Source organism: Podarcis melisellensis (genome assembly GCF_964234715.1).
Source record: "Podarcis melisellensis genome assembly, chromosome: Z".
Classification (NCBI taxonomy): Eukaryota; Metazoa; Chordata; class Lepidosauria; order Squamata; family Lacertidae; genus Podarcis; species Podarcis melisellensis.
In genome coordinates, this window is record NC_138547.1 from 1,717,250 (window position 1) to 1,730,781 (window position 13,532).

A 13,532-nucleotide genomic window follows, 5' to 3' on the forward strand; every position below is an offset into this window, starting at 1 on the left:
TGCAATTGTATTTTACAGTAATTTTCAATTGTGAAACTTCCTGGGATATATTATAAACACATAAAATATTTTTTTTAATGTGTTGGGACTGCAGGAATGTCTGGTTTTCTTTAAATTATTGTTATTTGTTTGATTTTTATCCATCTCTTCCTCCCAAGGAATCCAGGAAGACTATACAACATCTAAGCTGACAAAAATATAAAACATAGCCACATTTTAAAACAACTGAAAAGATATATCAGTCTATAATGCCCAATGTCCAGCTGCTGAAAAGTGACCACTGTCTTGCACAGATGCTGCAATCATTGGTCTACAAGGAACGCCAACACCTTGACCTCTTGCTCTACGTTTTTATGAGAAAACAGCACTAGAGGATCCCACTACCTTCTTCCAGAGCGAATGCCATGCACATTTGAGAAGGGAGAACTGATTAGGATAAACTTCAAAGCCAGCCACAGTTAAAGAGCATAAGCGGAACACCTCTCTCCCCCACCCCTCCTTTTCCCACCTGGGGGGGAGTCTGGAGTTCGCATTTACAGATGTCTTGGTGAGTAAATTGCTTTGACATGGGATTCTGTGTAAGATGTGATAAAATCCCCCTTTAATTTTAACACAAACTTTCAGTCTGATGCTGACTGAATCTCAGAGTTTCCCATGAAGAGGGACTGACTGATTGCTAAACCACTCTGAAAATTGTAGCTTTGAGAGGGAGTGCAAGCAACTCTTAACTACAGTTCCCATAATTCTTTGGGGGGGAGCCATATGACGGTTTAAAGTGTTGTCCTGTATGGTGTGAAATTGGCCGCAGCTGCCTTGAAAGAGCTTAGCCTGTAGAAGAGAAGATTAAAGGGATGCGTGGCAGAGGGGAGATGAAGCAGGTTCATTTTTTGTTGCTCTGGGGGGCAGTGTGAGAGTAAATGGGCAGAAGCTGCAAAGGAGCTTTTTGGCTAGACAGGAGGAGACACTTCAGAAGCTCAACGGACTCTGTTAAGGATGTGCACTGAGCCGGGAAGGAGAAGAGGGGGTCAGACAAGGTCATGCATGGATGGGGGAGAAATTCTCACCTCCTAATGCATATCTATCTGATTTACATTTCCCGAAACAATATGCAAAGCAAAACTCAGCTATTCCTAGAAATTTTGCATTTCTCTGAATATTGTGATGCAGTTCTCCATCCAAAAAAATGTTACAGTTAAGTGAGCATAAAACATGTGTAATATTTCTGAGACTAACATACAGAAAGCCATTATCGGGAGCTGCTGGCAACAATGTTTTTGATAGGAAAATTGCATGCAGAAATGTGTACATTCGAAGGCAGGTAACACTTAAATGCTGACAAATTTGGGGGAGAACTTTAAAGAAACATTTATAAACCGATCTGGAAATGTGGTGAACTGAATGTGGAAACGTGGAAAAATGAGAAACTGAAAGAAACATAAACTGACAGATTCAAAGCATGGAGAAGAAGACCTTTGAGATCCTTTCTCTGCTTCTACAAGACCATTCTGCAAGGCAACATAATCAAGGGGTGTGTGTACTGCTTTGATTTATTTTTCAGTCCTTCTCAGGGCACAAAGAAAAAAATGTTCAAAACAATAGTTATAATCAAGGGAAGCACTACATGAAGACTGAAATTAATGAGAAAAAAATCAGAGCAAAAAGCAGCAAAAGTCAACGGACAAATGTCATAGGACAGCATCAAAAAAGTCGTGCTGAAAAAATAAGGCACTGGGGCTAAACTGGATGGTATTTAAATATGTAATTAATTTAAGAAGTGTTTTTCTGCTTTCCTTTAAAATATAAACAGCCATGTGGGGTGATCAAGATTGAGACTGCAGTTTAAAGGAAGTGGAGTGGGGTGGGGTGTTTGTGTGTGTGTGTGTGTGTGTGTGCGTGTGTGTGCGTGCGTGCGTGCGCGCGCGCGTGCGCTTCTCTTCCCTGTCCTGAGGTCATGATGAACACCACCTATTCATTTGAAGTTGCAATGGATATCACCAAGCCTCTGTTTGGGAGTTAAGCTGCTAATGGCTATCATTTTCTTGTACCATGAAATCTGCCTCCCCATCCCACATCCCGCCTGCCTGCTCTAGTAGGTGCTTGGCTAAAGCTGGGGATCCACCAGAGAGATGTTCATATATGTGTGTGTGTGTGTGTGTGTGTGTGTGTGTGTGTGTGCATTTGTGCGTTCGGAATTTGGGACAAGGTACTGCCACATGCAGTAGTTTATTGAGAGGGAGGGGGAGTCAGGTGGACAGAAAGACAATCAGTTAGATTGCATCCACTACTGGTAGATGTCAGTTTGATTTCCCTCCAAATGCCCTTTATATCCAAGCTATGTTCATGATTAAGAATCTGGGGGGAAACTAAATTCTCCCAAGCACCCTCCTCTGAGGTCACAGGGCTCTGCAGTGGCTCCGACCCCCTGTGTCCAACTGGTACCTTAAATGTCACTCTAACATTAGCCATGCACACCATACTTGCTTCTTCATCCTCTCCCAGACAGCTTTGCTGATAAGCCCCCTCCTTGAATGACCCAACCCCCCACTTAAAATTCCAATGGGGAAGCTGCAAGTATTGGGGTTATCAGTTTCTGCATCTTCTGCTGAGGCCAGAATGGCAAAGGTTTCTATCACACTTGGAAAGAGGACCAAGCAAAGAAAGGAAGGCTATAAAGGAAGGCTACGTGATTTGCCCAGGTCTGCAAGTAGCTCAGTGACTCTCAGTGTGTCAACCTCATCCTTTCCCTCTGATCAGATAGGATCTCCACTGCAACCACAGAACCATAGAAATGTAGAGCTGGAGAGGCTACCCTGTGGGTCATATACTTCGACCCTCTGCAGTGCAGGAACAAAACTAAATTATAGATGACAGTTGACTATCCAACCTCTGCTTAAAATGAGGCTGCATTTTAATGTTGTATTTTAATCTTGTTTTTGTTTTAAGTTGTATTTCAATCAATTGTTTTAAACTAGTGTTAGCCGCCCTGAACCTGGTCTTGGCTGGGGAGGGCGGGGTATAAAATTTAATAATAATAATAATAATAAGAAGAAGAAGAAGAAGAAGAAGAAGAAGAAGAAGAAGAAGAAGACGACAGTGGTTACATACGCTTCAGGTTACATATGCTTTAGGCTACAGACTCCGCTAACCCAGAAGCAGTACCTCGGGTTAAGAACTTTGCTTCAGGATGAGAACAGAAATCGTGCTCTGGCGGCGTGGCGGCAGCAAGAGGCCCCATTAGCTAAAGTGGTGCTTCAGGTTAAGAATAGACCTCCGGAACGAATTAAGTACTTAACCCGAGGTACCAGTGTAATAAAAATAATAAGCTCCAAGGAAGGAGAGTCCATCCCCTCCTGAAGGAGTCTCTTCCACTGTCAAACGGCTCTTATTCTCAGAAAGTTTTTCCTGATGGTTAGTTGGAATCTCCTTCCTTGTAACAAGAATCCATTTGCTCGGATCCTGCCCTTCAGAGCAGGAGAAAACAACCAGGGCCCTACTAAACAGGCCTCATCAGATACATCTCCATAGAGCCTCAATAATAATAATAAATAATAGAATTTTATTTATATCCCGTCCTCCCTAGCCAAACCAAGCCTCAGAGAGGCTAACAACAGTAAAAGTAGCACAGTTTACATAAAATCACTGTTAATTAATTGAAATACATTCTAAAATCAATTCATTCTAGAATCAATTCAGAATCATATAATGGCAACCATTGGGCTAGAGTGCTATGAGGATGACCAAAGGAGAGAGGGGGTCAGGCTGTGCCCTGGCCAAAGGTCTGGTGGAACATCTCTGTCTTGCAGGCCCTGCGGAAAGATGTCAAGTCCCACCACTCCACACAATTCTTCATCCACCCCCAGGTGTTGTTGTGGGAGACAACAACACTATTTCACTGAGAAAAGTGAATACAAGCACACTTTTTGGCATTGCTACTAGATAAAATTCAGGAATGCCAAGCTTCAAACGGAAACTCTTTCACCTAGCTCGGCGCCAGATTTCTAAGAGGTTTGATTTTCAGTGTCAAAGATGCCACAGTGGTGGAAGAGAGCAAACAGGTTTCTCTGAAGGGAGCATCATGCTTTCATGCCTGTTCACAGCCATTGTTTCCCCAATGCTCTGCTGATGCAGCACTATTAAAAGAAATAAAACCTTAAATGGCTTATTTGCTGCACAGTCTCTCAGGGACCACATGGTAGGCATGATGACCTCAGAGCTCCAGGTAGCCATTCAGAGGCGCCTGTAGAATAGGGATGAGCAAATCTCTCAGTTTTAGTACTCCACATCTATTTGTGATTTAAAAAAACAACAACCACAAATGAAAATTCACCAGCATTTTAGTGCTACTTTCTCCTAATAAATGCATAAAGGTAAAGGGACCCCTGACCATTAGGTCCAGTCGTGGCTGACTCTGGGGTTGCGGCGCTCATCTCACTTTACTGGCTGAGGGAGCCGGCGTACAGCTTCCGGGTCATGTGGCCAGCATGACTAAGCCGCTTCTGGCGAGCCAGAGCAGCGCACAGAAACACCATTTACCTTCCCGCCAGAGCAGTACCTATTGATCTACTTGCACTTTGACGTGCTTTCGAACTGCTAGGTTGGCAGGAGCAGGGACCAAGCAACGGAAGCTCACCCTGTCGTGGGGATTCAAATCGCCGACCTTCTGATCGGCAAGTCCTAGGCTCTGTGGTTTAACCCAGCGCCACCCACTTCCAATACATATTTGTATGTAATTTGGCCTAATATAATGCATTTTTGAATGTGATTTTATTTAGTTTATGTACTTTTAGGCACACATTACTCTAGCATATGGGTGTAGGTGTGTTTTACAACTTGGCTGGACATTGAAGTGTGAATTTTGAAGGGTAGCTGTGTTTCACCTTGTGTATTGTTTCAGAAAGCACAAATTAGATCAGGTTTCCCTATAAGAGTAAACTGAATCAAATTTCTCCCCTGTCCCTTCTATGGACTCCTCTAACTGCCCTCACTCTGATGGAACAGAAGGACCACCTTTGCCCACCCCCAGTGGCGTAGCGTGGGTTGTCAGCACCCGGGGCAAGGCAAGTAATTTGCGCCCCCTAACCCATGGATTTGTGCCCCCTAACCCTAACCCCCAGATGTTGCGCCCGGTGCAGCCGGCCCCCCCTGCACCCCCCACGCTACGCCACTGCCCACCCCAACATTTGCCTTTTGCCACGACCAGCCTCCTTTGGAGTAAGCTATGTGAGTCAGCAGTATGTAATCTAGCCTGGTGAGAGGACCTGGTGAGAGTTTATTGAAATTTAGTGAATTTTGATGCTTTGTATGTTTGCTGCAAGCCACTGTGGGCACAGCTCATTGTGGAAAAGTGGCATACAAGTAAACCTAATTTATCAACACAGTCATACCTCGGGTTACAGACGCTTCAGGTTGTGTTTTCTTGCGTTACAGACCCGCCGAAACCCAGAAGTACCAGAATGGGTTTATTGCGGGTTTTGGGGGTCGTGCATGCACAGAAGCGCTAAATCGCACTTTGTGCATGTGCAGAAACGCTGAATCGCAACCGCGCGTGCGCAGACGTGGCGCTGCAGGTTGTGAACACTGTGGGTTGCGAACGTGCATCCTGCATGGATCACGTTCGCAACCCGAGCGTCCACTGTATCTCATTTTTCTTGTCACTTCATAATGGGGCCAGCTCTGATGAATCCTGGTTCAAGCCAAGTCCTGGATCTGGGGTTCGAAACTCAGGGCTAGCCCAATACTTTTTGCTACCTGAGGCAAATAACAAAATGGCATCCCCCCCACCCACCCGCCTCCATTCCACATATAGAAGCCAACTCAACTGGCAGCTCAATCTTACTTCAAAGCTGGAAATGTGACAGGCGAAAGGAAGACCTTCTTTGTACAGCCTGTTTTTTAACCATGGGATGAGACAGTGGTGGCCACCAACACGAATGGCTTTACATGAAGCATAGATAAAATTCATGGAGAATAAGGCCATCAGTGGCTGCTAGCCACAATGGCTACACTCTGCCTCCACTGTGAGAGGGAGTGTGCCTCGTATACCAGTTGCTGAAAATCACAAGTGGGAGGAGTGCTGCTTCACTCAGGTCCCAAATGAAGATTTCCCATGAACATCTGTCTGGACACTTTGAGAACAATGTGTCTGATCCAGCAGGGCTCTTCGTATGTTGCCCTGGTCCGCTGAAAATTGAGGGCAACAGGCTAGCTTAGCAAGAGCAGGCTGCAGGGCACATGAAGCTCTGCTTTCAGCACCTCACTGCTGCTCCATGTTCCTTCTCATTTGCCACCCGAGGCAGCTGCCTCACTCTGCCTAATGATAGAGCCAGGCCTGTGTATGACATTCCTTGCATGAGTACATATATCAATGCAGAATTTGGTTTGGTTTTAGCACTGCTTTGAAAAGGACAAATCCTTGGCAGGCAGTTGGCCTCAGGTGCTCGCTGACTTGCCAAACTCTCAGCCTTTAGTGTCAACAGCATAAAAGGCAGGGAGGGGCACCTTGGTCTCCAGAAGACACAAGAGTTAAACAACAACTCAGAGGGCAACTTTGAAGGTGCGATGGAAAGAGTTATGTTTCCATGGCAATTGAAAGGCATGTGCTTATATTAGTAAATCCTGGGTGACCTCTGCTGCCCTCCTCCTCTCCTGGTCAGCAGAAGAGATTAGCAGAAGGGCATTCTCTCTGGATGACTCCCAGGAAGGAAGGGGACCAGGAGCTGAACAGCTCAGATACAGCTCCCCACCCCCAAGCACCTTGCTTCAGTTTAACAACCTCAGCACCAGTCATTTCCCACACTGGTGCTTCACCGAGGGGTAATAATGACCACGGGAGAGTGTGTTACAATGGACTTGTGTATAGTCTTGGACATCAGTCTTGAAGCGTAACAGCCTTTCAGTGCCCCAGTGACATTAAATGTACAGAATCGATGCAGGCAGATTCAGGGCAGGGAAGAAAAACAAATATTAAAAGAGAATACCACTCCTTGATATTGCTTGTAAGCCAACCTAAGCAATGACTTGAACCTCTACGTTCTGCTTTTGTTGGTCTGTTTTATGCTCACTTTTACATACATAATAAGTAAATAATTATAAAGCTAATAAATAATTAGTAATAAAATTTACTCAGGCAAAGGATCGGTGGACAGGAGGGGGGAAGTGCTTCTGCAGAAGAATATATGGATTTTGGCATCTGTGTGATCAGTGAGAGTGACTTCATTTGCAGCTGGACAAGGTGCCTCCTTGACCTGCTTCACTTGGAATCACCCCGGGCAGTTGGCACGCTTAGCCCTTTTCTATCCCTCTCTTGGTGTCATCTGCACTCAGGAACAGGTGCCAGGGCAGAGTGAGGAAGTGACTTAAAGCTGGATCAGGAAGGAGGAGGAGACATGTTCTGCCACATTCCTTCATTTCAGACCCAAAGGGTCAGGGAAGGAGACATGTTCATCAAAGCTCCTAACTAGGGAACTCCCTCCCCACAGAAGTGTGTTGTGTAGGTTTTGCTGTATGCTGAAGATACTTCTCTTTACCCTGGCTGTGGACAGAAGGTTTCTATTTTATTATATGGGACCTGCCTCTTTTACAGAATTTCTACTGTTCTGTTCCATTTGGTTTTAACTGTTTTTATAACTGCACACTGTACAATTGTAAACCACCCTCTAACCTTTTGATAAAGGACAGGTAAGGAACTTTCTAAATACAGACAGACAGACCTTCCTCCCCTTTCCTGTCCCATGCATGCAGCACAATATGTTTATTTTTATTTTCTAGGATTCTATTTGAACCAGGGTATTGCATTGATAGGGACACAGGTGGCGCTGTGGGTTAAAGCCTCAGCGCCTAGGACTTGCCGATCGAAAGGTTAGCGGTTCGAATCCCTGCGGCGGGGTGCGCTCCCGCTGCTCGGTCCCAGCGCCTGCCAACCTAGCAGTTCGAAAGCACCTCCGGGTGCAAGTAGATAAATAGGGACCGCTTACCAGCGGGAAGGTAAACGGCGTTTCCGTGTGCAGCTCTGGCTCGCCAGAGCAGCGATGTCACGCTGGCCACGTGACCCGGAAGTGTCTCCGGACAGCGCTGGCCCCTGGCCTCTTAAGTGAGATGGGCGCACAACCCCAGAGTCTGTCAAGACTGGCCCGTACGGGCAGGGGTACCTTTACCTTTACCTATTGCATTGATACCCTGGTTCAAATAGAATCCTAGAAAATTCTAGGGCTTAGTCCTAGAACAAGAGCAGTGAATGCAAACTATCCATCACTGAGGAGTGGCCACATGTTTGCTCCACACTTATGAGAAAGAGATGCATGGCTTTTGAGCTGGGGTTGTTCCAGGAAGACACAATGTTTGGTTCCTCAAGCAAGCCACAGGTCATAACCACAAAAAAGCAGTGAAAATCTCACTGGAGTCAGGAGTGGGGGTACATTAAAACAGGCGGCGATGGTGGGTACAGTATATGATACATATTTTGGTAATTGCTCCCAACTACAGCGGTACCTCAGGTTAAGAACTTAATTCATTCCGGAGGTCCGTTCTTAACCTGAAACTGTTCTTAACCTGAAGCACCGCTTTAGCTAATGGGGCCTCCTGCTGCCACCACAGCGCAATTTCTGTTCTCATCCTGAAGCAAAGTTCTTAACCTGAGTTACTATTTCTGGGTTAGCAGAGTCTGTAACCTGAAGCGTCTGTAACCTGAAGTGTCTGTAACCCTGTACATGTCAGGTTAGTGAAACCAATACCAAATGGTAAAGTTCCCCTTCAATGTGGAGGAGGAGGCTGGAGTTAGTGCTTGAGTTTCCCTTTAAAAATGTGCACTCTTCTCCAGTTGTGTGACTCACTGATAAGGCAGAAGCATTGTGGCAGGAATGATAGAATTGAGAGGTGCAAGACAGCCTATGAACTCAACGACTCTGCCACCTATAGAACTTGCATGGACTACAAGTGTCGCTGCCGTGGTTTGCAGGTGTCAGGGGTACATCTGAACTGCTCACCTGACAAATGGTGACTTCACACCCCACCCCACCTGAAAAACCCTCTTGCCCGGAAGCACCTGCAGACACAGCTGCCTATTTCAGGCTCTTTTTCTGCCTCCGCAGGGGCTGCCGGTACCAAAATGTATGCATTAAATATTCACAGTGCCATTAAGTGCAGCTTGAAGCAGATGTTCCCTGAACAGAAGACTGGCCAGGTGTGCATCTTATTATCCACCTACCATTTTCATACAGCCTCTGAGATGAAACTGCTCCTATTATCAGGTTTCGAGGAGGGGGCCATACGAGGCCCATAAATCCATGCTGGTTTTATGGTTGTCTTGCCTACCCTGCTCCTGAAGCTCTTTGATCTGCCACTTCCCATTGTAGCCCTGCTCACCCTGCAGAATACCCCCTTTGTAAACACTCCTCAAGGGTGACCTTCATGCTTCCCACCTCCTCTGATCTCGCTGCTGCTGCTACATATCAAACAGGGAAATGGGATCAAGGCCGGGGGGGGGGGGAGAGTTCTTGTGTGTTCTGGTGAGGCACACTGGCTCTCAAGCCTTAATTCCAAATCCAATCTAAATACGCCAGCAGCTAAGGCAGGCAAATCAGCCACTTAAGAGAGGAGGACGGAACACTATGGCTGGGGCACGTCTGAGCTGCACTCCAGGTGTCTACATGACACCAGGACAGACAGAGCCAGATTTGCCTCAAGCCGGGATACGAAACAGGATTCTTATTCCCCTCCTCCTCCTCCTCCTCCTCCTCCTCCATTCTAGGTTGAATGGAAAAGGCACAGATTCCCAGTCCCCCACTCAAGTGCACAGTCAAGAGCAAACTAGATGGTGCAATACTGCCTGTGACACAGGACTCAGCTGCATTGGCAAAGAAAAAGCAATCTATATCTGTTGTGACACAGAGGGCGCTGTGGAGTTCTGTTTTTGCCAACCTGATTTCTCATACAAAGTTTACAACGTGTTTAACTGAAATGCTTCTCTGTGTCTCTGATCCATCCTCAGTGCCCCCTTCTGCCCTCTGAACACTGCCCCACGATCCTCAAGAGCATCCCCTCCCCACAAGTGGTATGCTGATGGGGCTATCTGAAAAACATCCAGGCATCTGCTACTCAAAAGTGGGAGATTTGAGATTTGCCTCAGTGGCACCGTAGGCTAAGCACCCAGTGGAAGAGAAGGGCTCTAATGTTATTGCAAAGGGGTTTTGCCCTGCAGCTCGCAAGGGTGAGACCTGCTACTGCACCAACACATCAGAACACTTCCCCCCCCCACACACACACCAACCCCCACTCCCAATGGAAGCATGCTTAGGGCAACTTCAAACCAAGCATGCTAACTGAACAAGGCTGGCTGGCATTGGCAGGCAACACATAGTATGGAGTAGCAGCTAGAGTGTTGGGTGTGCTCTGAGAGATCCGGGTTCACACTCAGCCATTAAACTCACAGGGTGACCACTTCTCTCAAGCCCAGGGTTGTTGTGAGGATAAAAAGGGGAGGGGAACTACGTAAGCCACCTTCAGCTCCTTAAAGAAAAGGTGGGATACAAATGTAATTAATAATAATTTATTTCGTATCATTTGTGAACTGCTGCTCTACACACACACACAAACTGGTGCGCAACTACTTTTTAAAGGTCACAAATCATTTAAAACAAATCTATAACATAGCTGTTCTAATCAAACTTCACAGTTACAGAAATATCACAAGGCAAGCAAAACATTTTTTTAAATAAAAAAAAACGCTTAAGTAAAAATGTCTTAACAGCCCATCTAATGATAGGAAGAGAAAGGGACTGCTGGGAGGGATTTCTACAGCTGTGGAGCCACTACTGAAAAGGCCCTGTGTCTGATATTCACCCATGGTTACAAGAGGCGGGCCTTAGGTATTGCCTTGAGCAAATCAATCAGCTCATACATTCCATTTTCACCAGGGTAGAAATATTAGACCTGCAATATTACAATTGCCCAGAGCAGGTCCTGGACACACTGCAGCTATGAGCCTTTCACTTGGCCTGCAGGTGTCTTAGTTTTCCTGCTCTGTGAAATGGGGGCTGTGCCAAATGCCTACTTGTAATTACAGGGTCGTTGAAAGGTTTGGAATTCTCCCTCTCAAGGAAGAACGAACAATTTCAAGCAGTGAAACATGCTGGCATTGCCCCCTCTGCTAGTTGGCTTAGTCTGGAGATTTATACAGTTAGCAGGGCTCCCTGAATGCCAGATAGCAGCTTTGAAGCGGCATGCCCGCCCTTGCGATCCCTCTAAAAAACAAGAAAGAATAAGGAAGAACAGCCTCCTCCAAGCCGTTGTCCCAAAGAAAGATCGCCCCACGACCGCACTCTGGCTCATAGAGGAGCAGCCCCGCGCGCCATGGGGCCTGCTCTCCACAGCCACACAAAAGCCCCCATCGTTACTTCACACGCTCTCTCTGTAGCCATGGTTACTGGACACAAAAGCAGCCCGGTTGCGTCCCAGGAACCAACGGAATGCCAGGAGCCAGACAAAGAAGTCGGTCCAGGAGAAAAAAAGGGGAATTACTGGGTGCAAACGTTTTCCTTTCGGCTCCTGCGTTGGTCAGGACTGAGAAAAGGACAGCCCGGCCCAGGCTGGGAGCCTCAAGTTAGAGAGCGAGGAAGAGGAGAAGGCTACTCTGAACAAACACGGACTTCCCCTCTTCTGATGTAGCTCCTCTTTGCCTCCTAACCCGCCTCCCCGGGAGGCAGACAAAGAAAAGGAGCACGTTCCCGGTCCCCCCTTCTGAAAAACGGGATAAATTTCTGAGATGACCTTGCAACTCTCCAAAGGAGTCCAAGAAGTTGGGTTTGTTCTCAACCCTCTCTCTCTCTGGCCACCCGCTCTAAACTATGTGCAAAGGAGGGCATAAGCTGCCCCGCAAAAGTGGGCGCGATCGCACAGAGATTCCTCACGGGAACCACCTCTTAGAAAGCCGAGAATCGGGGCCTTTTGTGCTGGAAGCCACCTGCGGATGACGCCCACCTAGGGAACTTCCTCGCCCTGCTCTTCTTTACAGCGTTGTCCCCACCTACCAGCATCTACAAGACACAAAGCTTTGCAAAAGAATAAAGTGGCCGAACTCTTGCTTCCACAGCCAGAGCAAAGGGAAAACATTATTACAGTGTTGGGTTTGCTTTTGTTTGTCTGTTTGTTTTACGCCGTCTGCAGCTTCAAAATAGCCCGCGCACGTGCGCATGAAGATGAGCTCTCTGCACGGGAGGCTTAAAGCAAACTGCGGCTCCTGACTTCGGCACTCCGCCGAACGCGCAAAAAATCGGAGCCAGTCCCGTGAAAGTGGGGAAGAGACGCCGGTTGAAGAGCTACTTACCGCAAAACCAGAGGGAGAGGGAGATGGGCAGCAGCAGAAGCAGCAGCCGGGAGTCCATGGCCGGCTGGCCGGCGAGCGTCTTGTGGTCCCCAGGCGAAGGTGGCCTCAAGGATGGGTCCTGGTCAAGCTTGCCCCCGACGCCCCGCGCATCCCCGGCTCAAGTGGCCATGCTCCGGAATGCCGAGGCGCTTGCCGACTCCATGCTTTGCTTCAAACAGGCTGCTGGACAGACTCGCTGTCCACTCGCCACCCTGCTCTGGAGCAAAGGGAAAACGGAGACTGGATCACATGGACTGGAGGGGCAGGAGAGAGTCATGTGCTGGGCATTGCTAAAGAGTAGCGTGCAAGGAGGCGCCCTCCGCTGCGGCCTTAGAGGATGATGGGGAGAGGGGAGGCTGCGCCCTTTTATCAGCCAAATCTTAAACGCCTGCTCTGATTACTTTTTGTTTCGCCAGGCCTATGCAGGCAAGTAAGAGTACAGCCTCGCAATGGTCTGATGGTATTTTATTTCGATTTTTCAAAAAACATTACAAACAAGCAAATAACAAAAACACAAATCACATATGCATATGCATATATTTGACTTTCCCCCTTTTGTGGTTTCTTTTAAATTTTAATTTTCATACTGTATTTTCCGTAGGACTCCATCTTTGTTATTCCTTAGTTTCTGATAATAATCTGTTTTAACTGCTAGTTTTATCTTAGTCCTGCTTATGAGCACATGAATATTTCAAATATTCCACAAATTTCCCCCAAACTTTAATAATTTCTTCTTCTTCTTGGTTTCTTATTACACCTGTTAATTTTGCCATTTTGGCATAATCCATTAATTTTATTAGCCACTCTTCCTTAGATGGTACTACATCTTCTTTCCATCTCTGGACAAAAACCATGCCATTGCATCATACATAAACGATTTTTTAAAAGATCTTTTGGTATCTTATTACCTCCTATTCCTAAAAGAAAAGCTTCTGTTTTTTGTTAAAAGATCTTAAACATCTTATTCAATTTGTTATAAATCATTTCCCAGAAAGCTTTTACTCTTTTACAACACCATCACATATGGTAGAAAGTACCTTCTTTTTCTTTACATTTCCAGCATGTATTTGGTTTTGATTTATACATTTTTGCCAATCTACTAGGAGTTAAATACCACCTGTACATCATTTTCATGTAGTTTTCCTTCAGTGTACAACATGTTGTAAATATGTCC

At 46.4% G+C, this 13,532-nt stretch overlaps 1 protein-coding gene across 1 annotated transcript in view; it reads right to left on the reverse strand.

Moving 5' to 3' along the window:
- The window catches only part of CRB2 (crumbs cell polarity complex component 2), a 70,065-nt gene extending 57,285 nt beyond the window's left edge, over positions 1-12,780 (reverse strand). Inside the window, exon 1 of the mRNA XM_081896296.1 lies at positions 12,320-12,780. Within this exon, the coding sequence (XP_081752422.1) occupies positions 12,320-12,377 (58 nt within the window). The 5' untranslated portion in view covers positions 12,378-12,780. The remainder of the gene's footprint in view (positions 1-12,319) is intronic.
- Positions 12,781-13,532: the final 752 nt, after the last annotated feature.